Genomic DNA, 24,163 nt, shown 5'->3' with positions numbered 1-24,163 from the left:
TTACTTCAAGAAGTTGTTGTCATGTAGGACAGTGGTCCCCAACCACCGGACCAATTGGTACCGGGCCGCACAAAAAATGTAAAAAAAAAAAAAATTTTTTTTTTTTTTTTTTTTTTTTTTTTAAATTAAATCAACATAAAAAACACAATATATACATTATATATCGATATAGATCAATACAGTCTGCAGGGATACAGTCCGTAAGCAGACATGATTGTATTTCTTTATGGGAAAAAAAAAAAAAAAAAAAAAAAAAAAAAATTCAGGTATCGGTTGATATCGGAATCGGTAATTAAGAGTTGGACAATATCGGATATCGGCAAAAAAGCCATTATCGGACATCTCTAATAAATATGTAACAACACGCACACCTTTAGTAAATTAGGCCCTAAGTCATTATTTAAGGACTAAAGAATAATTCCCCTGCTGTCTTAATTGAATTGTTATTTTACGGACCTACCTAGCGCTGTGAATGCAGACAAAGGAAAAAAATGCCCACCTGTCTTGGTGAACATCTGTGGTTAATCTGCAGAATATTGAGAAAAAAACCACTTTATAATATGCATATTCAGGAATTACCACATGCTGTTAGTACTGTTATATTCGTACATTCCTTTAATGTAATTCCATCCGCTTGAAACTGGCCCCCGCCTGCCAGACGTGCTTCATCCTGATTATCCTAACTAATTGCAGAGTGTGTAAAAATGAATTAAAAAAATATATCATGGAAATGTTCTCACTCCGGCAGGATGTGGCTCTGCCGCTTCCACGGCAACATTAAACTCCACGTACTGAGTGAGTCATAGCTGCAGTACACATGTAAGCGTGTGTCACCAATTCCTTCCACGCAGCTTTGATGTTTATTTGCCACGGACCCCAGAAAAAGCACCGCTGGGCTCCTGCACTACACACACACAACCCCACTTTAGTTCCTGTGTTGACATGTTTTAAAGGCCTACTGAAAGCCACTACTACCGACCACGCAGTCTGATAGTTTATATATCAATGATGAAATCTTAACATTGCAACACATGCCAATACGGCCGGGTTAACTTATAAAGTGACATTTTAAAATTCCCGCCACACTTCCGGTTGAAAAACTCCTTTGGATATGATTTATGCGCGTGACGTCACAAAATCCACGGAAGTGGTTGGACCCCATCGGACCCGATACAAAAACCTCTTGTTTTCTTCGACAAAATTCCACAGTATTCTGGACATCTGTGTTGGTGAATCTTTTGCAATTTGTTTAATGAACAATGGAGGCTGCAAAGAAGAACGTTGTAGGTGGGAACGTTAGCGGCTAAGTACAATACTTACAGCAACACAACAAGGACTACTTACTTAGCAGACGCCTAGCCGATGCTTGCCGCCAAACCCACGGATGAAGTCCTTCGTCGCGCCGTCGATCGCTGGAACGCAGGTGAGCACGGCTGTTGATGAGCTGGCTGGCGTAGGTGGAGCGCTAATGTTTTTATCATAGTTCCGTGAGGTCCGGTTGCTAAGATGCTAAATTAGCCTTAGCGTCGTTAGCAACAGCATTGTTAAGCCTTACCAGGCTGAGAATTTTTAACCGTGTAGTTACATGTACATGGTTTAATAGTATTGTTGATCTTCTGTCTATCCTTCCAGTCAGGGGTTTATTTCTTTTGTTTCTATCTTCATTTGAGAACGATGCTATCACGCTAGCTCAGTAGCTAAGTGTGTCACCGATGTATTGCCGTGGAGATAAAAGTCACTTTAAAAGTCCATTTTGCGTGCTCGACTCTCATTTTCAAGAGGATATAGTATCCGAGGTGGTTTAAAATACAAATCCGTGATCCACAATAGAAAAAGGAGAGAGTGTGGAATCCAATGAGCCAGCTTGTACCTAAGTTACGGTCAGAGCGAAAAAAGATACGTCCATCACTGCCTCTCTCGTCCTTCACTGTAACGTTCCTCATCTACGAATCTTTCATCCTCGCTCAAATTAATGGGGTAATCGTCGCTTTGTCGCTCCGACTCTCTCTCGCTCCATTGTAAACAACGGGGAATTGTGAGGAATACTAGCTCCTGTGACGTCACGCTACTTCCGGTACAGGCAAGGCTTTTTTTTATCAGCGAGCAAAAGTTGCGAACTTTATCGTCGATGTTCTCTACTAAATCCTTTCAGCAAAAATATGGCAATATCGCGAAATGATCAAGTATGACACATAGAATGGATCTGCTATTCCCGTTTAAATAAAAACAATTCATTTCAGTAGGCCTTTTAGAAGCAACTGTGTCAAAAATACTCACTTTTCAAAGGTAACGATCCGGAAGGTAATACTCCAACAAGTATGTGCAAGGGGCAAGGCTCATGATGATTACCGAAACGCTGTATAAGGCGGGGGTCAGCAACCCGTGGCTCTAGAGCCACATGCGGCTCTTTATTATCGATATTTCTGTCTTGCCTCTGGTGAGGGCGGTCGCATTTTTTCCCGCTCCCTCTTCTCCCAGCTTGCTCTCTTTGTTTTTTGTCTTGTCTGACCTTTTTTGAAGCCTCTTTCTTTGCGCTGTCCTCAAATCTAAACATCAGACATTGGAAATGATCAGCTGGACTCTCGACGCAATTGACAAAATCTGAAAAGGAAAATTGGATTGAATTTGAGAGCAGCCAGCATGGACGGATAGAACAGACAAGTCATTGTTTTGTCTGCTCGCGGAAAACAAACATCCTAATCTACGATTTGACTCCCTCGAATGGCCGTGACGCTGTGAACAACAGGACCAGGCTTTTCTGAAAAATACCCCCGAGGACACCTCAATGATGGACGCTTTTGACCTCCCTCCCTCCTCAACGACACCTGGAGTCGAACTTTTGCAGATCGGCCTCAGTCTATAAAAACATTACATCATCACACCCAAGACAATGGGCATATACATACACACACACCCCCTCCCCCACCCCACGCCTTCACCCCCGCTTGTTTCCCCTCTGGGTGATGGTCGGATGGCAGCGCTTCATAGCAGCAGTCGACCTCCAGGGCCCCAGCAGCAGTCGACCTCCAGGGCTCCAACTCCCCGCCCCTCTGTTGCGAGTTTGTCGTGATTAAATGTAACGTGTTTATGTGTGCATTGCATGGAGGTTTTTTCCCACTCCAGACTAGACCCCCTTAGGAGCCCAGTCTAGATTGTATTTTTTTACTTATCTTCTTCCCCAGCTTTTTTACTTTTTCTTATCTTATCTTATCATTTATCTTTTACGGGGCGCCATATGGCGACCCATCAGCGTTCCTGTTCTGTAACCCTGTACACTGTTTGTTTGTCTAATCTTGAACGGGTTTGTGCTGAAAACTAAAGTTTCGTTGTACTTGTGCAATGACAATAAAGTCCTATCCGACCTATCTTAGCGGCGCCCTAGTGGCTCCATGGAGCTTTTTTCAAAAATGTATGGAAATGGAGAAAAAAAATGGGGCGAAAAATATGTTTTTTGTTGTAATATAATATAGTTTCTGTAGGAGGATAAACATGAAACAAACTTCCCTAATTGTTAGAAAGCCCGCTGTTTAATATGTTTGTGTGTAGAGATGTCCGATAATGGCTTTTTTTGCCGATATCCGATATTCAAATATTGTCCAACTCCTAATCACCGATTCCGATATCAGTGCCTTTAATGTTTATTGGCGCTCTGTACTTCTCCCTACGTCCGTGTACACAGCGGCGTTTTAAAAAGTCATCAATTTTACTTATTGAAACCGATACCAATAATTTTGAAACCGATACCGATAATTTTCGATTTTACATTTTAAAGCATTTATCGGCCGATAATATCGGCAGTCCGATATTATCGGACATCTCTATTTGTGTGTATGCTTAACTGATGACACTATTTGTTTACTCACTAGTAGGGCTGTCCGATAATGGCTTTTTGCCGATATCCGATATGCCGATATTGTCCAACTCTTTAATTACCGATACCGATATCAACCGATACCGATATCAACCGATATATACAGTCGTGGAATTAACACATTATTATGCCTAATTTGGACAACCAGGTATGGTGAAGATAAGGTACTTTTTTTTAAAAAATGAATCAAATAAAATAAGATAAATAAATTAAAAACATTTTCTTGAATAAAAAAGAAAGTAAAACAATATAAAAACAGTTACATATAAACTTGTAATTAATGAAAATGAGTAAAATTAACTGTTAAAGGTTAGTACTATTAGTGGACCAGCAGCACGCACAATCATGTGTGCTTACGGACTGTATCCCTTGCAGACTGTATTGATATATATTGATATATAATGTAGGAACCAGAATATTGATAACAGAAAGAAACAACCCTTTTGTGTGAATGAGTGTGAATGGGGGAGGGAGGTTTTTTGGGTTAGTGCACTAATTGTAAGTGTATCTTGTGTTTTTTATGTGGATTTAATTTAAAAAAAAAAAAAACGATACTGATAAAAAAAAATACCGATACCGATCATTTCCGATATTACATTTTAACGCATTTATCATCTCTACTTACTAGTAAAAGACAAGTTGTCTTGTATGCTCACTATTTTATTTAAGGACAAACTTGTTATAATAAACAAATGTTTCATGCACCCTAAGATTTTTTTGTTAAAATAAAGCCAATAATGCCATTTTTTGTGGTTCCCTTTATTTAGAAAAGTATCGGAAAGTACCGAAAATGATCGAAATACATTCTGGTGCCGGTACCGGTACCAACATTTTGGTATGGGGACAACACTAACGTACACAGATACAACAAACATAACACTCTGGATACCTACAGTTGCTAGCTATTCTTTGTTTAACTAGTATCACCTGATTAGTCCTTTTTTCTTATATTCCACACCACAAACAAAGTAATAAAAGTGTATATAATGATTCTTGCTAGAGATGTCCGATAATGGCTTTTTTTGGCCGATATCCGATATTCCGATATTGTCCAACTCTTAATTATCGATTCCGATATCAACCGATACCGATATATACAGTCGTGGAATTAACACATTATTATGCCTAATTTGGACAACCAGGTATGGTGAAGATAAGGTACTTTTTTTTAAAAATGAATCAAATAAAATAAGATAAATTAATTAAAAACATTTTCTTGAATAAAAAAGAAAGTAAAACAATATAAAAACAGTTACATAGAACCTAGTAATTAATGAAAATGACTAAAATGAACTGTTAAAGGTTAGTACTATTAGTGGACCAGCAGCACGCACAATCATGTGTGCTTACGGACTGTATCCCTTGCAGACTGTATTGATATATATTGATATATAATGTAGGAACCAGAATATTAATAACAGAAAGAAACAACCCTTTTGTGTGAATGAGTGTAAATGGGGTGGGTTGGTGGATTTAATTTAAAAAAAACAACAACAAAAAAACGATACTGATAAAAAAAAAATACCGATACCGATCATTTCCGATATTACATTTTAACGCATTTATCATCTCTACTTACTAGTAAAAGACAAGTTGTCTTGTATGCTCACTATTTTATTTAAGGACAAACTTGTTATAATAAACAAATGTTTCATGCACCCTAAGATTTTTTTGTTAAAATAAAGCCAATAATGCCATTTTTTGTGGTTCCCTTTATTTAGAAAAGTGTCGGAAAGTACCGAAAATTATCGAAATACATTCTGGTGCCGGTACCGGTACCAACATTTTGGTATGGGGACAACACTAACGTACACAGATACAACAAACATAACACTCTGGATACCTACAGTTGCTAGCTATTCTTTGTTTAACTAGTATCACCTGATTAGTTCTTTTTTCTTATATTCCACACCACAAACAAAGTAATAAAAGTGTATATAATGATTCTTGCTAGAGATGTCCGATAATGGCTTTTTTTGGCCGATATCCGATATTCCGATATTGTCCAACTCTTAATTATCGATTCCGATATCAACCGATACCGATATATACAGTCGTGGAATTAACACATTATTATGCCTAATTTGGACAACCAGGTATGGTGAAGATAAGGTACTTTTTTTTTAAAAATGAATCAAATAGAATAAGATAAATAAATTAAAAACATTTTCTTGAATAAAAAAGGAAGTAAAACAATATAAAAACAGTTACATATAAACTAGTAATTAATGAAAATGAGTAAAATTAACTGTTAAAGGTTAGTACTATTAGTGGACCAGCAGCACGCACAATCATGTGTGCTTACGGACTGTATCCCTTGCAGACTGTATTGATATATATTGATATATAATGTAGGAAGCAGAATATTGATAACAGAAAGAAACAACCCTTTTGTGTGAATGAGTGTGAATGGGGTGGGTTGGTGGATTTAATTTTAAAAAAAAAACAAACAAAAAACGATACTGATAAAAAAAAAATACCGATACCGATCATTTCCGATATTACATTTTAACGCATTTATCATCTCTACTTACTAGTAAAAGACAAGTTGTCTTGTATGCTCACTATTTTATTTAAGGACAAACTTGTTATAATAAACAAATGTTTCATGCACCCTAAGATTTTTTTGTTAAAATAAAGCCAATAATGCCATTTTTTGTGGTTCCCTTTATTTAGAAAAGTATCAGAAAGTACCGAAAATTATCGAAATACATTCTGGTGCCGGTACCGGTACCAACATTTTGGTATGGGGACAACACTAACGTACACAGATACAACAAACATAACACTCTGGATACCTACAGTTGCTAGCTATTCTTTGTTTAACTAGTACCACCTGATTAGTCCTTTTTTCTTATATTCCACACCACAAACAAAGTAATAAAAGTGTATATAATGATTCTTGCTAGAGATGTCCGATAATGGCTTTTTTTGGCCGATATCCGATATTCCGATATTGTCCAACTCTTAATTATCGATTCCGATATCAGTCGTGGAATTAACACATTATTATGCCTAATTTGGACAACCAGGTATGGTGAAGATAAGGTACTTTTTTTTTAAAAATGAATCAAATAAAATAAGATAAATAAATTAAAAACATTTTCTTGAATAAAAAAGAAAGTAAAACAATATAAAAACAGTTACATATAAACTAGTAATTAATGAAAATGAGTAAAATTAACTGTTAAAGGTTAGTACTATTAGTGGAGCAGCAGCACGCACAATCATGTGTGCTTACGGACTGTATCCCTTGCCGACTGTATTGATATATATTGATATATAATGTAGGAACCAGAATATTAATAACAGAAAGAAACAACCCTTTTGTGTGAATGAGTGTGAATGGGGTGGGTTGGTGCACTAATTGTAAGTGTATCTTGTGTTTTTTATGTGGATTTAATTTAAAACAAAAAACAAAACAAAAAAAAACGATACTGATAAAAAAAAAACGATACCGATCATTTCCGATATTACATTTTAACGCATTTATCGGCCGATAATATCGGCAGACCGATATTATCGGACATCTCTACTTACTAGTAAAAGACAAGTTGTCTTGTATGCTCACTATTTTATTTAAGGACAAACTTGTTATAATAAACAAATGTTTCATGCACCCTAAGATTTTTTTGTTAAAATAAAGCCAATAATGCCATTTTTTGTGGTTCCCTTTATTTAGAAAAGTATCGGAAAGTACTGAAAATTATCGAAATACATTCTGGTGCCGGTACCGGTACCAACATTTTGGTATGGGGACAACACTAACGTACACAGATACAACAAACATAACACTCTGGATACCTACAGTTGCTAGCTATTCTTTGTTTAACTAGTATCACCTGATTAGTCCTTTTTTCTTATATTCCACACCACAAACAAAGTAATAAAAGTGTATATAATGATTCTTGCTAGAGATGTCCGATAATGGCTTTTTTTGGCCGATATCCGATATTCTGATACTGTCCAACTCTTAATTATCGATTCCGATATCAACCGATACCGATATATACAGTCGTGGAATTAACACATTATTATGCCTAATTTGGACAACCAGGTATGGTGAAGATAATGTCCTTTTTTTTTTTAAAAATGAATCAAATAAAATAAGATAAATAAATTAAAAACATTTTCTTGAATAAAAAAGAAAGTAAAACAATATAAAAACAGTTACATAGAAACTAGTAATTAATGAAAATGAGTAAAATTAACTGTTAAAGGTTAGTACTATTAGTGGACCAGCAGCACGCACAATCATGTGTGCTTACGGACTGTATCCCTTGCAGACTGTATTGATATATATTGATATATAATGTAGGAACCAGAATATTGATAACAGAAAGAAACAACCCTTTTGTGTGAATGAGTGTGAATGAATGTAAATGGGGTGGGTTGGTGGATTTAATTAAAAAAAAAACAACAAAAAAACGATACTGATAAAAAAAAATACCGATACCGATCATTTCCGATATTACATTTTAACGCATTTATCATCTCTACTTACTAGTAAAAGACAAGTTGTCTTGTATGCTCACTATTTTATTTAAGGACAAACTTGTTATAATAAACAAATGTTTCATGTACCCTAAGATTTTTTTGTTAAAATAAAGCCAATAATGCCATTTTTTGTGGTTCCCTTTATTTAGAAAAGTGTCGGAAAGTACCGAAAATTATCGAAATACATTCTGGTGCCGGTACCGGTACCAACATTTTGGTATGGGGACAACGCTAACGTACACAGATACAACAAACATAACACTCTGGATACCTACAGTTGCTAGCTATTCTTTGTTTAACTAGTATCACCTGATTAGTCCTTTTTTCTTATATTCCACACCACAAACAAAGTAATAAAAGTGTATATAATGATTCTTGCTAGAGATGTCCGATAATGGCTTTTTTTGGCCGATATCCGATATTCCGATATTGTCCAACTCTTAATTATCGATTCCGATATCAACCGATACCGATATATACAGTCGTGGAATTAACACATTATTATGCCTAATTTGGACAACCAGGTATGGGGAAGATAAGGTACTTTTTTTTAAAAATGAATCAAATAAAATAAGATAAATAAATTAAAAACATTTTCTTGAATAAAAAAGAAAGTAAAACAATATAAAAACAGTAACATATAAACTAGTAATTAATGAAAATGAGTAAAATTAACTGTTAAAGGTTAGTACTATTAGTGGACCAGCAGCACGCACAATCATGTGTGCTTACGGACTGTATCCCTTGCAGACTGTATTGATATATATTGATATATAATGTAGGAACCAGAATATTAATAACAGAAAGAAACAACCCGTTTGTGTGAATGAGTGTAAATGGGGTGGGTTGGTGGATTTAATTAAAAAACAAAAAACAAAAAAAAACGATACTGATAAAAAAAAATACAGATACCGATCATTTCCGATATTACATTTTAACGCATTTATCATCTCTACTTACTAGTAAAAGACAAGTTGTCTTGTATGCTCACTATTTTCTTTAAGGACAAACTTGTTATAATAAACAAATGTTTCATGTACCCTAAGATTTTTTTGTCAAAATAAAGCCAATAATGCCATTTTTTGTGGTTCCCTTTATTTAGAAAAGTATCGGAAAGTACCGAAAATTATCGAAATACATTCTGGTGCCGGTACCGGTACCAACATTTTGGTATGGGGACAACACTAACGTACACAGATACAACAAACATAACACTCTGGATACCTACAGTTGCTAGCTATTCTTTGTTTAACTAGTACAGGGGTCGGCAACCCGCGGCTCTAGAGCCGCATGCGGCTCTTTAGCGCCGCCCTAGTGGCTCTCTGGAGATTTTTCAAAAATGTATGAAGAATGGAAAAAGATGAGGGGAAAAAAAATCTATTTTTTTGTTTTAGTATGGTTTCTGTAGGAGGACAAACATGACACAAACCTCCCTAATTGTTATAAATCACACTGTTTAAATTAAACATGCTTCACTGATTCGAGTACTTGGCGAGCGCCCTTTTGTCCTACTTATTTTGGCGGTCCTTGAACTCACCGTATAGTTGGTTTACATGTATAACTTTCTCCGACTTTCTAGGACGTGCTTTATGCCACTTTTTCTGTCTCATTTTTGTCCACCACACTTTTAACGTTGTGCGTGAATGCACAAAGGTGAGTTTTGTTGATGTTATTGACCTGTGTGGAGTGCTAATCAGACATATTTGGTCACTGCATGACTGCAAGCTAATCGATGCTAACATGCTATTTAGGCTAGCGATATGTACATATTGCATCATTATGCCTCATTTGTAGGTATATTTGAGGTCATTTAGTTTCCTTTAAGTCCTCTTAATTACATTTATATCTCATGACACATGTAATATGGCTTTTAATTTTTTGCGGCTCCAGACAGATTTGTTTTTGTATTTTTGCTCCAATATGGCTCTTTCAACATTTTGGGTTGCCGACCCCTGAACTAGTATCACCTGATTAGTCCTTTTTTCTTATATTCCACACCACAAACAAAGTAATAAAAGTGTATATAATGATTCTTGCTAGAGATGTCCGATAATGGCTTTTTTTGGCCGATATCCGATATTCCGATATTGTCCAACTCTTAATTATCGATTCCGATATCAACCGATACCGATATATACAGTCGTGGAATTAACACATTATTATGCCTAATTTGGACAACCAGGTATGGTGAAGATAAGGTACTTTTTTTAAAAAAATGAATCAAATAAAATAAGATAAATAAATTAAAAACATTTTCTTGAATAAAAAAGAAAGTAAAACAATATAAAAACAGTTACATAGAAACTAGTAATTAATGAAAATGAGTAAAATTAACTGTTAAAGGTTAGTACTATTAGTGGACCAGCAGCACGCACAATCATGTGTGCTTACGGACTGTATCCCTTGCAGACTGTATTGATATATATTGATATATAATGTAGGAATCAGAATATTGATAACAGAAAGAAACAACCCTTTTGTGTGAATGAGTGTGAATGGGGTGGGTTGGTGGATTTAATTAAAAACAAAAACAAAACAAAAAACGGTACTGATAAAAAAAAATACCGATACCGATCATTTCCGATATTACATTTTAACGCATTTATCATCTCTACTTACTAGTAAAAGACAAGTTGTCTTGTATGCTCGCTATTTTATTTAAGGACAAACTTGTTATAATAAACAAATGTTTCATGTACCCTAAGATTTTTTTGTTAAAATAAAGCCAATAATGCCATTTTTTGTGGTTCCCTTTATTTAGAAAAGTATCGGAAAGTACCGAAAATGATCGAAATACATTCTGGTGCCGGTACCGGTACCAACATTTTGGTATGGGGACAACACTAACGTACACAGATACAACAAACATAACACTCTGGATACCTACAGTTGCTAGCTATTCTTTGTTTAACTAGTATCACCTGATTAGTCCTTTTTTCTTATATTCCACACCACAAACAAAGTAATAAAAGTGTATATAATGATTCTTGCTAGAGATGTCCGATAATGGCTTTTTTTGGCCGATATCCGATATTCCGATATTGTCCAACTCTTAATTATCGATTCCGATATCAACCGATACCGATATATACAGTCGTGGAATTAACACATTATTATGCCTAATTTGGACAACCAGGTGTGGTGAAGATAAGGTCCTTTTTTTTAAAAAATGAATCAAATAAAATAAGATAAATAAATTAAAAACATTTTCTTGAATAAAAAAGGAAGTAAAACAATATTAAAACAGTTACATATAAACTAGTAATTAATGAAAATTAGTAAAATTAACTGTTAAAGGTTAGTACTATTAGTGGACCAGCAGCACGCACAATCATGTGTGCTTACGGACTGTATCCCTTGCAGACTGTATTGATATATATTGATATATAATGTAGGAACCAGAATATTAATAACAGAAAGAAACAACCCTTTTGTGTGAATGAGTGTGAATGGGGTGGGTTGGTGCACTAATTGTAAGTGTATCTTGTGTTTTTTATGTGGATTTAATTTTTTTTAAAAAGAAAAAGAAAAAAAAAAAAGATACAGATAATAAAAAAAACGATACCGATAATTTCCGATATTACATTTTAACGCATTCATCGGCCGATAATATCGGCAGACCAATATTATCGGACATCTCTACTTACTAGTAAAAGACAAGTTGTCTTGTATGCTCACTATTTTATTTAAGGACAAACTTGTTATAATAAACAAATGTTTCATGTACCCTAAGATTTTTTTGTTAAAATAAAGCCAATAATGCCATTTTTTGTGGTTCCCTTTATTTAGAAAAGTGTCGGAAAGTACCGAAAATTATCGAAATACATTCTGGTGCCGGTACCGGTACCAACATTTTGGTATGGGGACAACACTAACGTACACAGATACAACAAACATAACACTCTGGATACCTACAGTTGCTAGCTATTCTTTGTTTAACTAGTATCACCTGATTAGTCCTTTTTTCTTATATTCCACACCACAAACAAAGTAATGAAAGTGTATATAATGATTCTTGCTAGAGATGTCCGATAATGGCTTTTTTTGGCCGATATTCCGATATTGTCCAACTCTTAATTATCGATTCCGATATCAACCGATACCGACATATACAGTCGTGGAATGAACACATTATTATGCCTAATTTTGTTGTGATGCCCCGCTGGATGCATTAAACAATCTAACAAGGTTTTCCAAAATAAATCAACTCAAGTTATGGCACTGCCATATTTATTATTGAAGTCACAAAGTGCTTTTTTTTTTTTTAACATGCCTCAAAACAGCAGCTTGGAATTTTTGGACATGCATGAGGAGGTTGAGGTGTGGGTAGGAGGGAGGTGTATATTGTAGCGTTCTGGAAGAGTTAGTGCTGCAAGGGGTTCTGGGTATTTGTTCTGTTGTGTTTATGTTGTGTTACGGTGCGGATGTTCTCCCGAAATGTGTTTGTCATTCCTGTTTGGCGTGGGTTCACAGTGTGGCGCGTATTTCTAACAGTGTTAAAGTTGTTTACGCGGCCACCCTCAGTGTGACCTGTATGGCTGTTGACCAAGTATGCGTTGCATTCACTTGTGTGTGTGAAAAGCCGTAGATATTACGTGATTGGGCCGGCACGCAAGGTTTATTGGCGCTCTGTACTTCCGATACCAATCATTTTGAGTGAATCCTTGAGCAAGACACTTCACCCTTGCTCCTGATGGGTCGTGGTTAGCGCCTTGCATGGCAGCTCCCGCCATCAGTGTGTGAATGTGTGTGTGAATGTGGAAATAGTGTCAAAGTCAGTACCTTGAAGGTAGAAAAGCGCTATACAAGTATAAGCCACATTAAGCCATATTCTAACAATTCCTTCTATGTCCCTCGCAGACTGAGTGCTTCAACTACATCCGCTTCCTCCAGAGCTACAACCACACACACCTCTACACCTGTGGCACCTATGCCTTCCAACCCAAATGCACCTATGTGGTAAGTGTCCATGAGGAGGACACACCAGTGGGCCAGATGAATGTGTGAAAGTTCATGATTGATGTGATTGCATTTTTAACCTTGTTTCACATTTGGCAGAAAACGATTAAACTACTTGTTAATGTGCGTGTGTGTGTGTGTGTGTGTGTGTGTGTGTGTGTGTGTGTGTGTGTGTGTGTGTGTGTGTGTGTGTGTGTGTGTGTGTGTGTGTGTGTGTGTGTGTGTGTGTGTGTGTGTGTGTGTGTGTGTGTGTGTGTGTCCCCACAGAATGCAGATTATTTCACTCTCAGCACAAGTCCCCTGGAAGATGGGAAGGGCAAATGTCCATATGACCCTGCCAAGGGCCACACTGGCATAATAGTTGGTGAGTAGTACCCTGTGTGTGTGTGTGTGTGTCTACCCTTCTTGAGGCATCAACAAGGAAAAGTAGCTTCCATATGAGGAGGTGTGAACAAGTGATGACATAAATCATGGTCCCAATAACATTGCATGTAATAGAGAATGTCTCATTTGCACCCCTGGTGGTGAAATCTTATCAAAATGAGGGCGGTCCCAAAAAGGAGGGATTTTTCAAATTGACTGTGTGTCGCTTTTAAAAGTGCTCCCCCTCTGGTCAACATATGAAATAACGAGTGTGTGTGAGAAATTGAAATGCGCCCCCTTGGGCCAACATTAGTTATTTTTAGATGAATATGTATATAGAGACATACTGTAATAACTTGAAGTAAATAATGAAGATTAAAAAGAAAAAAAACAAAAAAAAAAAAAAAAAAATGTACTAAAATCTTACCTTTTTTATATTTACATACTATTAAAATTACAAACAAATAATACATAAATAAACTAAAAGCAGTCTTTTGCTCACAATGTGTCGACTTTTTTCTTATAAAACTGGGAACAATTTCTCATATTCCTTCTGTTTCTGTAATATTGCAATATTTTCTCGTAAAATTATTACTTTTTTATGTAAAATTATTACGTTTTAATGCAAAATGGTGACATTTGTCAAATAAAATTCTGACTTTTATCACGATATTTCAAATTTTTTGGTTGTTCTTGTAAAATAGTGACATTTGTTGAATAAAATTATGAATTTTGTCATTTGTCATTTTGCCAAGTAAAATTCCGATTATTATTATAATAAGGCCAATATTTAAAGTTTTCTTATAAAATTGTGACTTTTTTCGAGTAGAATTACGACTCTTTCTCTCTGGCCAACATATGAAATAACAAGTGTGTGGAAGAAATTGAAATGCCCCCCCCTTTGGCCAAAATTAATTTAAAAAATGTAAATATATATATAGAGACATACTGTAATAACTTGAAGTAAATAATGAAGATTAAAAAACAATTACAAACCAAAAATTAAAAAAAAAAAAAGTACTAAAATCTTACCTTTTTTATATTTACATAGTATTAAAATTACAACAACAAAAAAATGAATAAAAAATAAATAAACTAAAAGCAGTCTTTTGCTCACAATGTGTCGACTTTTTTCTTATAAAATTGGGAACAATTTCTCATATTCTTTCTGTTTCTGTAATATTGCAATATTTTCTCGTAAAATTATTACGTTTTAATGCAAAATGGTGACATTTGTCATATGAAATTCTGACTTGTTATCACAATATTGCCAATTTTTTGGTTGTTTTTGTAAAATAGTGACATTCCAATTATTATTATAATATTGCCAATATTTACAGTTTTCTTATAAAATTGTGACTTTTGTCGAGTAGAATTACGACTCTTTCTCTCTGGCCAACATATGAAATAACAAGTGTGTGGAAGAAATTGAAATGCGCCCCGCTTTGGCCAAAATTAATTTAAAAAATTTAACAAAAATATGTATATCGAGACATACTGTAATAACTTGAAGTAAATAATGAAGATTAAAAACCAATTATAAACCAAAAAAAAAACAAAAAAAGAATTTGCTAAAATCTAACCTTTTTTTGTTTGTATTAAAATTACAAACAAACAAAAAATGAATAAAAAATAAATAAACTAAAAGCAGTCTTTTGCTCACAACGCGTCGACTTTTTTCTTATAAAACTGGGAGCAATTTCTCATATTCTTTCTGTTTCTGTAATATTGCAATATTCTCTCGTAAAATACTTACCGTATTTTCCGCACTATAAGGCGCACCGGATTATAAGGCGCACCTTCAATGAATGGCCTATTCTAAAACGTTGTTCATATATAAGGTGCACCGCATTATAAGGCGCATAGAATAGACGCTACAGTAGAGGCTGGGGTTACGTTATGCATCCCATAGTTGCGAGACCTGTTGTAGCTCAATATTGGTCCATATATTAAGACGCACCGGATTATAAGGCGCACTGTCAGCTTTTGAGAAAAATTGAAGTTTTTATGCGCCTTATAGTGCGGAAAATACGGTAATTTTATGTAAAATTATTACTTTTTAATGCAAAATGGTGACATTTGTCATATGGAATTCTGACTTGTTATCACAATATTGCCAATTTTTTGGTTGTTTTTGTAAAATAGTGACATTTGTTGATTAAAATTATGACTTTTGTCATCATTTTGCCAAGTGAAATTCCAATTATTATTATAATATTGCCAATATTTACAGTTTTCTTTTAAAATTGTGACTTTTGTCGAGTAGAATTACAACTCTTTCTCTCTGGCCAACATATGAAATAACAAGTGTGTGTAAGAAATTGAAATGCCCCCCCTTGGGCCAAAATTAATTATTTTTAGATGAATATGTATATAGAGACATACTGTAATAACTTGAAGTAAATAATGAAGATTAAAAACCAATTATAAACCCAAAAAAAAAAAAAATAAGAATTTACTAAAATCTAACCTTTTTTTGTTTGTATTAAAATTACAAACAAACAAAAAATGAATAAAAAATAAATAAACCAAAAGCAGTCTTTTGCTCACAACGCGTCGACTTTTTTCTTATAAAACTGGGAGCAATTTCTCATATTCTTTCTGTTTCTGTAATATTGCAATATTCTCTCGTAAAATACTTACCGTATTTTCCGCACTATAAGGCGCACCGGATTATAAGGCGCACCTTCAATGAATGGCCTATTCTAAAACGTTGTTCATATATAAGGCGCACCGCATTATAAGGCGCATAGAATAGACGCTACAGTAGAGGCTGGGGTTACGTTATGCATCCCATAGTTGCGAGACCTGTTGTAGCTCAATATTGGTCCATATATTAAGACGCACCGGATTATAAGGCACACTGTCAGCTTTTGAGAAAAATGGAAGTTTTTATGCGCCTTATAGTGTGGAAAATACGGTAATTTTATGTAAAATTATTACTTTTTAATGCAAAATGGTGACATTTGTCATATAAAATTCTGACTTGTTATCACAATATTGCCAATTTTTTGGTTGTTCTTGTAAAATAGTGACATTTGTTGATTAAAATTATGACTTTTGTCATCATTTTGCCAAGTGAAATTCCAATTATTATTATAATATTGCCAATATTTACAGTTTTCTTATAAAATTGTGACTTTTGTCGAGTAGAATTACGACTCTTTCTCTCTGGCCAACATATGAAATAACAAGTGTGTGGAAGAAATTGAAATGTGCCCCGCTTTGGCCAAAATTAATTAAAAAAATTTAACAAAAATATGTATATCGAGACATACTGTAATAACTTGAAGTAAATAATGAAGATTAAAAACCAATTACAAACAAAAAATTCAATAAATAATAATTGACTTCAATCTTACCTTTTTTATATTTGCATAGTATGTATATAATATTGATGTTGTAAATACAAATCTTTATATTTCTACAAAAGGTGGTCCTAAAGATGATTTTTCGGAGGTCTCAAGAAGGTAAAAAATATAAGCGTGTGTGTGTGTGTGCGTGTGTGCGTGTATGTGTGTGTGTGTGTGTAAGTATAAAGAGTTGGATTGACACAATAAGAAATGCTTTGATGCTATTTATATTGATTAAACTTTTTTTCCAAACGGTGGCTAAAAAAATTACCGTATTTTCCGGACAATAGGGCGCCTCGGATTACAAGGCGCACTGCCAATGAATGGTCTATTTTCGATCTTTTTTTCATATATAAGGCGCACCGGATTATAGGGCGCATTAAAAGGGGTCTTTTTTTTTTTTTTTTTCTAAATTTAAAACATAAAATGTTGTGATCATTTCATTATTTTGCAAATGTGCCTCTAGTTGGTATGATCATAATAAAACTCAGGCTTCAGACTTTATACAAATAATATTGTTTTTAATAACTAAAAGTAACAATAAGGCGCACTGTCGAGTTTTGAGAAGAAAAAAAGGATTGTAAGTGCGCCTTATAGTCCGGAAAATATGGTAGGTGCCACACGGATTGTAACCTTTTGTTTTTATTTGTTTTTAATTTCTTACTTTTTTAACTTTGACCTCATTTAGGGCTCCCGAGCCTGAGTCAGACTTCTGAAGGCAGTCTACACGCATCGCGTATGTGTGACTGCCATCTACTGACCACACTTATCATTTCACCATGTACCAAATAATATAATATAATTTCATTATAATTTAATTCAAAATATATAATTTGAGGTCGGTAAGCACAACCAAAATTATTCCGTACATTAGTCGCACCGCGTTATAAGGCGCACTGTTGAGTTTTGAGAAAATGAAAGGATTTTAAGTGCGCCTTGTAGTCAGAAAAATACGGTACTAACGAATAGTTTGGTACCACAGTTCTCGCTCCATATGCTGTTTTGGCCAGGTGGTCATAGTAAATTGCTTGTCAATTGACTTACCTGGTAATACTGTCAGGTTCAAACACTGATGACATCTATTAAACAGACAAGGAATCATGCAGAGACAGAGTTCAATTTAGCTCATGAGGAGAACGCATGGAGCTGCACACTTAGTCACAGTCTCGCCCTACGCTCTAAGGCAGTGGTCCCCAACCACCGGGGCATTGTTTTTTTTTTGTTTTTTTTTTAATTAAATCAACATAAAAACACAATATATACACTATATATCAATATATATCAATACGGTCTGCAGGAATACAGTCCGTAAGCACACATGATTGTATTTCCCGGTCCGCGGGACAAATTTTCACGCGTTGACCGGTCCGCAGCTACAAAAAGGTTGGGGACCACTGCTCTAATGTACAGCTCCCGCGTCCCTCTCTATTTATTCAGGAGTTCCCTAGTCAACATCACTGAGGCCGCCTCTAAAAGGAGTGGTCACACATATCATGCAACCAGTACGCACAATACGTGACGGAATGTGCTGGGGGCCTTGTGATTTCGCCTTGTCTCTGCTTCGTCTGCGTGCTGTCGTCTTATCTGCGTTGAGGTCCTTGAAGTCCTTGGCTGTTAGCGGGCTAAAACAAAGATAACATCTGCGGCTGAGGCCACCCCTCAGACAAGAAGTTTTGTCCTTGCACAGATAGAAAAAATACAGCTTGAGCACAATAGCTAATAACTATAGAAACGGACTTTAAACATACTAAAGTTGTGTGATAAAATATAGCCTCTAAAAGGAGTGGTCACACATATCATGCAAACAGTACGCACAATACGTGATAGAATGTGCTGGGGGCCTTGTGATTTCGCCTTGTCTCTGCTTCGTCTGCGTGCTGTCGTCTTATCTGCGTTGTGGTCCTTGAAGTCCTTGGCTGTTAGCGGGCTAAAACAAAGATAACATCTGCGGCTGAGGCCACCCCTCAGACAAGAAGTTTTGTCCTTGCACAGATAGAAAAAATACAGCTTGAGCACAATAGCTAATAACTATAGAAACGGACTTTAAACATACTAAAGTTGTGTGATAAAATATAGCCTCTAAAAGGAGTGGTCACACATATCATGCAAACAGTACGCACAATACGTGACGGAATGTGCTGGAGGCCTTGAGATTTCGCCTTGTCTCTGCTTCGTCTGCGTGCTGTCGTCTTATCAGCGTTGAGGTCCTTGAAGTCCTTGGCTGTTAGCGGGCTAAAACAAAGATAACATCTGCGGCTGAGGCCACCCCTTTAGACAAGAAGTTTTGTCCTTGCACGGATAGAAAAAATACAGCTTGAGCACAATAGCTAATAACTATAGAAACTGACTTTAAACATACTAAAGTTATGTGATAAAATATAGCCTCTAAAAGGAGTGGTCACACATATCATGCAAACAGTACGCACAATACGTGACGGAATGTGCTGGGGGCCTTGTGATTTCGCCTTGTCTCTGCTTCGTCTGCGTGCTGTCGTCTTATCTGCGTTGAGGTCCTTGAAGTCCTTGGCTGTTAGCGGGCTAAAACAAAGATAACATCTGCGGCTGAGGCCACCCCTCAGACAAGAAGTTTTGTCCTTGCACAGATGGAAAAAATACAGCTTGAGCACAATGGCTAATAACTATAGAAACGGACTTTAAACATACTAAAGTTGTGTGATAAAATATAGCCTCTAAAAGGAGTGGTCACACATATCATGCAAACAGTACGCACAATACGTGACGGAATGTGCTGGGGGCCTTGAGATTTTGCCTTGTCTCTGCTTTGTCTGCGTGCTGTCGTCTTATCTGCGTTGAAGTCCTTGGCTGTTAGCGGGCTAAAACAAAGATAACATCTGCGGCTGAGGCCACCCCTCAGACAAGAAGTTTTGTCCTTGCACAGATAGAAAAAATACAGCTTGAGCAAAATAGCTAATAACTATAGAAACAGACTTTAAACATACTAAAGTTGTGTGATAAAATATAGCCTCTAAAAGGAGTGGTCACACATATCATGCAAAGCAGGTCCAGTACGCACAATATGTGACGGAATGTGCTGGGGGCCTTGTGATTTCGCCTTGTCTCTGCTTCGTCTGCGTGCTGTCGTCTTATCTGCGTTGAGGTCCTTGAAGTCCTTGGCTGTTAGCGGGCTAAAACAAAGATAACATCTGCGGCTGAGGCCACCCCTCAGACAAGAAGTTTTGTCCTTGCACAGATAGAAAAAATACAGCTTGAGCACAATAGCTAATAACTATAGAAACGGACTTTAAACATACTAAAGATGTGTGATAATATATACATGATTATTCTAACAAATATAAAAATTTTAATTTAGGGTTTAGTACATAAAAAAATAAGCTCAGCCATGACTGATATTTTGCAATATAAAAAGAAAAACACAACCTTGAATTAAATAGCATGTTCCTCATAAATTGTCCCTAATCCTTTGTTAAAAATTGGGCAAACTGTAAAAAAAAATGTCTGGTTATTCCGTCTCAGCTGCATTTTGAATGGAAAAAGCAACATAATTCCTAGTTCTAACAGGGGCATAAAAAGCATAAATCAGATCTTTTCAAACTACTCCTGCAGGTGTTCACATCTGTTTTGTTGCCATGCAGTTGCACGGCAGGTCCAGGAGTGCAATTTTTTAATTGCGCGTTCCATTCGGTCCATAACTGCACGGCTTAATTCAAGCCACAGATGCCCAGTCGCCGCTTGCGTTCCCCCACTGGACTGTTGACCTTGGTTATTTTAGCTTGAGTTTAAATTAAGCCCAAAGTTTGTTTTTGTGTTGGTACAGACAAGGAGCTGTACTCCGCCACACTCAACAACTTCCTGGGAACTGAGCCAGTCATACAAAGAAACCTGGGCCAACAGCACTACAGCATGAAGACGGAATACTTGCCTGCCTGGCTCAATGGTAAGTCAATTAGGGGGGTGACACAGAAAAACACTTGGTTTTGAAACACCCAAAAGGGAATGTTTTTAATGAAAAAAAATAAAAAAATTAAATGTTCCATCTTAACGCTATTAAGAAGGTTCATATTCAAAATGCACGGGTCAACTTTTTCAACCATCCATCCATCCATTTTCTACCGCTTGTCCCTTTTGGGGTGGCAGGGGGTGGTGCCAGTCTTGCTCCAAATTTACATACATACTGTATGCTTCTCGGTCCCCTAAAATGAAGGGGAAAATAATACATGTTAATAAAATATAATGTAATAAAAGAATTATAAAAATAAATATTTATATATATATATTTACATATTTTGTTTCATACATATATATATATATATATATATATATATATATATATATATATATATATATATATATATATATATATATATATATATATATATATATATATATATTTATTTATTTTTTATTTTTATTTTTTTTTTATTTTTATATATATATATATATTTTATATATATATAAAAATATATATATATAAAAAATATGTATGTATGTATAAATAAATGTATGAAATAAAATATATATATATTATATATATATATATATATATATATATATATATATATATATATATATATATATATATATATATATTTATTTTTATAATTTTTTATGAATGTAATAAAAAATTATAAAAATAAATATTTATATATATATTTACATATTTTGTTTCATACTCTTATATATATATATATATATGTATATATATATATATGTATATATATATATATAAATATATATATATATATATATATATATATATAATATATATATATGTATATATAAATAAATGTATGAAATAATATATATATATATATATATATATATATATATATATATTTATATATATATATATATATATATATTTATATATATACATATTTATTTTTATAATTTTTTATTAATGTAATAAAAAATTATAAAAATAAATATTTATATATATATTTACATATTTTGTTTCATACATTTATATATATATACATATATTTATATATATATATATATATATATATATATATATATATATATATATATATATATATATATATACATATTTTCATATATATATATATATATATATATATATATATATATATATATATATATATATATATATATATATATATATATATACATACATATATATACAGTATATATATATATATATATATATATATATATACATACATACATACATACATACATACATACATACATACATACATACATACATACATACATATATATATATATATATGTATATATATATATATATATATATATATATATATATATATATATATATATATATATATACATACATACATACATACATACATACATACATACATACATACATACATATATATATTAGAGGTGTCCGATAATTTTGGCCGATAAATGCTTTAAAATGTAATATCGGAAATTATCGGTATCGGTTTCAACCTCCCGATTTTCCCGGGAGACTCCCGAATTTCAGTGCCCCTCCCGAAAATCTCCCGGGGCAACAATTGTCCCAAATTTCTCCCGATTTCCACCCGGACAATAATATTGGGGGCGTGCCTTAAAGGCACTGCCTTTAGCGTCCTCTACAACCTGTCGTCACGTCCGCTTTTCCTCCATACAAACAGCGTGCCGGCCCAGTCACATAATATATGCGGCTTTTGCACACACACAAGTGAATGCAAGGCATACTTGGTCAACAGCCATACAGGTCACACTGAGGGTGACCGTATAAACAACTTTAACACTGTTACAAATATGCGCCACACTGTGAACCCACACCAAACAAGAATGACAAAACACATTTCGGATGAACATCCGCACCGTAACCAGGGGCGCCGAAAAGGGGGGGTAAAGGAGACGGATTCTAGGGGCCCATGATGGAGGGGGGGCCCAGAGAGGCCCCTAATGATGATGAAATTATAATACAGAAAAAATAATGACACTAAGTTATTAACTGACATATAATCACACATGTTTTATTTTCCATGTCCTGGTAACAATACCTTTATTTGTTTTGGAAGCATCAACACCTGCAGGGCCCTCCCTTCCCCCCTCTATTTACGTAAAATGGTTCAGTCCGACTGGATCAGCTGCAGGTAGAGCACCGGCGATTTGTCACAGACATACAGCGCCACAGCGGGCAAAGCGGAGGAGACAGCAGTATGCCTAAAAAATCAGGCAGCCAAAAAAGAAAGGAAAAGAAAATAAGAGAGGAGAAGGAGTTGAAGGGTCGACAATATGTCACCCAATATTTCCAAAAAAAGGTAGGTTTGTTAGTTGTGGTGGAAAGTTATGCATATTAACTTTGTCCCTGTCTGTGGTAATAAGCTAGCTCACTTTTCTCACCATGTTAGCTCAAGAAAACTCTGGATTTTTACATTTTACTGCTATATTAGTTAAATAATCCATCCAGTCAAGCTGTTCTTATTCAATAATAGTTGATCTCCCCTCTGTCAAAATGATGCCTCATTCTGAACAGAGTCAAGTGCAGCAGCAGCAGAAAATACCATTACTCAAAAATACCATTAAAATGCATAATTGTATGTAAAATAGCATCGAAAAATGTTGCCGCTGTGTTGGGGGCCCTGTAAAGATTCTTTTCATGGGGCCCAAAATCCCTAGCGGCGCCCCTGACCGTAACACAACATAAACTCAACAGAACAAATACCCAGAACTAGGGATGTATATATATATATAAAATATATATATAAAAAAATATATATATGTATATATAAATAAATGTATGAAATAAAATATATATATATATAATATATATGTATATATATTAATATATATATATATACATATTTATTTTTATATTTCTTTATTAATGTAATAAAAAATTATAAAAATAAATATTTATATATATATTTACATATTTTGTTTCATACATTTATATATATATAAATGTATTTTATATATATATGTATATATATACATATTTTCATATATATGCAGTATATATATTAGAGGTGTCCGATAATTTTGGCCGATAAATGCGTTAAAATGTAATATCGGAAATTATCGGTATCGGTTTTTTTATTATCTGTATCGGTTTTTTTTGGGGTTTTTTTGTTTTTTTTTTGTTTTTTTTATTAAATCAACATAAAAAACACAAGATACACTTACAATTAGTGCA

The 24,163-nt window shown here is 34.5% G+C and overlaps 1 protein-coding gene across 1 annotated transcript in view; it reads left to right on the top strand.

Moving 5' to 3' along the window:
- The window catches only part of sema4c (sema domain, immunoglobulin domain (Ig), transmembrane domain (TM) and short cytoplasmic domain, (semaphorin) 4C), a 103,581-nt gene that overhangs the window by 23,854 nt on the left and 55,564 nt on the right, over positions 1–24,163 (top strand). Inside the window, exons 3-5 of the mRNA XM_062051808.1 lie at positions 13,229–13,327; positions 13,595–13,691; positions 20,840–20,959. Coding sequence (XP_061907792.1) covers positions 13,229–13,327; positions 13,595–13,691; positions 20,840–20,959 — 316 coding nt within the window. The remainder of the gene's footprint in view (positions 1–13,228; positions 13,328–13,594; positions 13,692–20,839; positions 20,960–24,163) is intronic.

The sequence above is a fragment of the Entelurus aequoreus genome, linkage group LG06, assembly GCF_033978785.1.
Source record: "Entelurus aequoreus isolate RoL-2023_Sb linkage group LG06, RoL_Eaeq_v1.1, whole genome shotgun sequence".
NCBI classification, from domain to species: domain Eukaryota; kingdom Metazoa; phylum Chordata; class Actinopteri; order Syngnathiformes; family Syngnathidae; genus Entelurus; species Entelurus aequoreus.
This window is presented reverse-complemented; position numbering and strand designations above follow the sequence as displayed.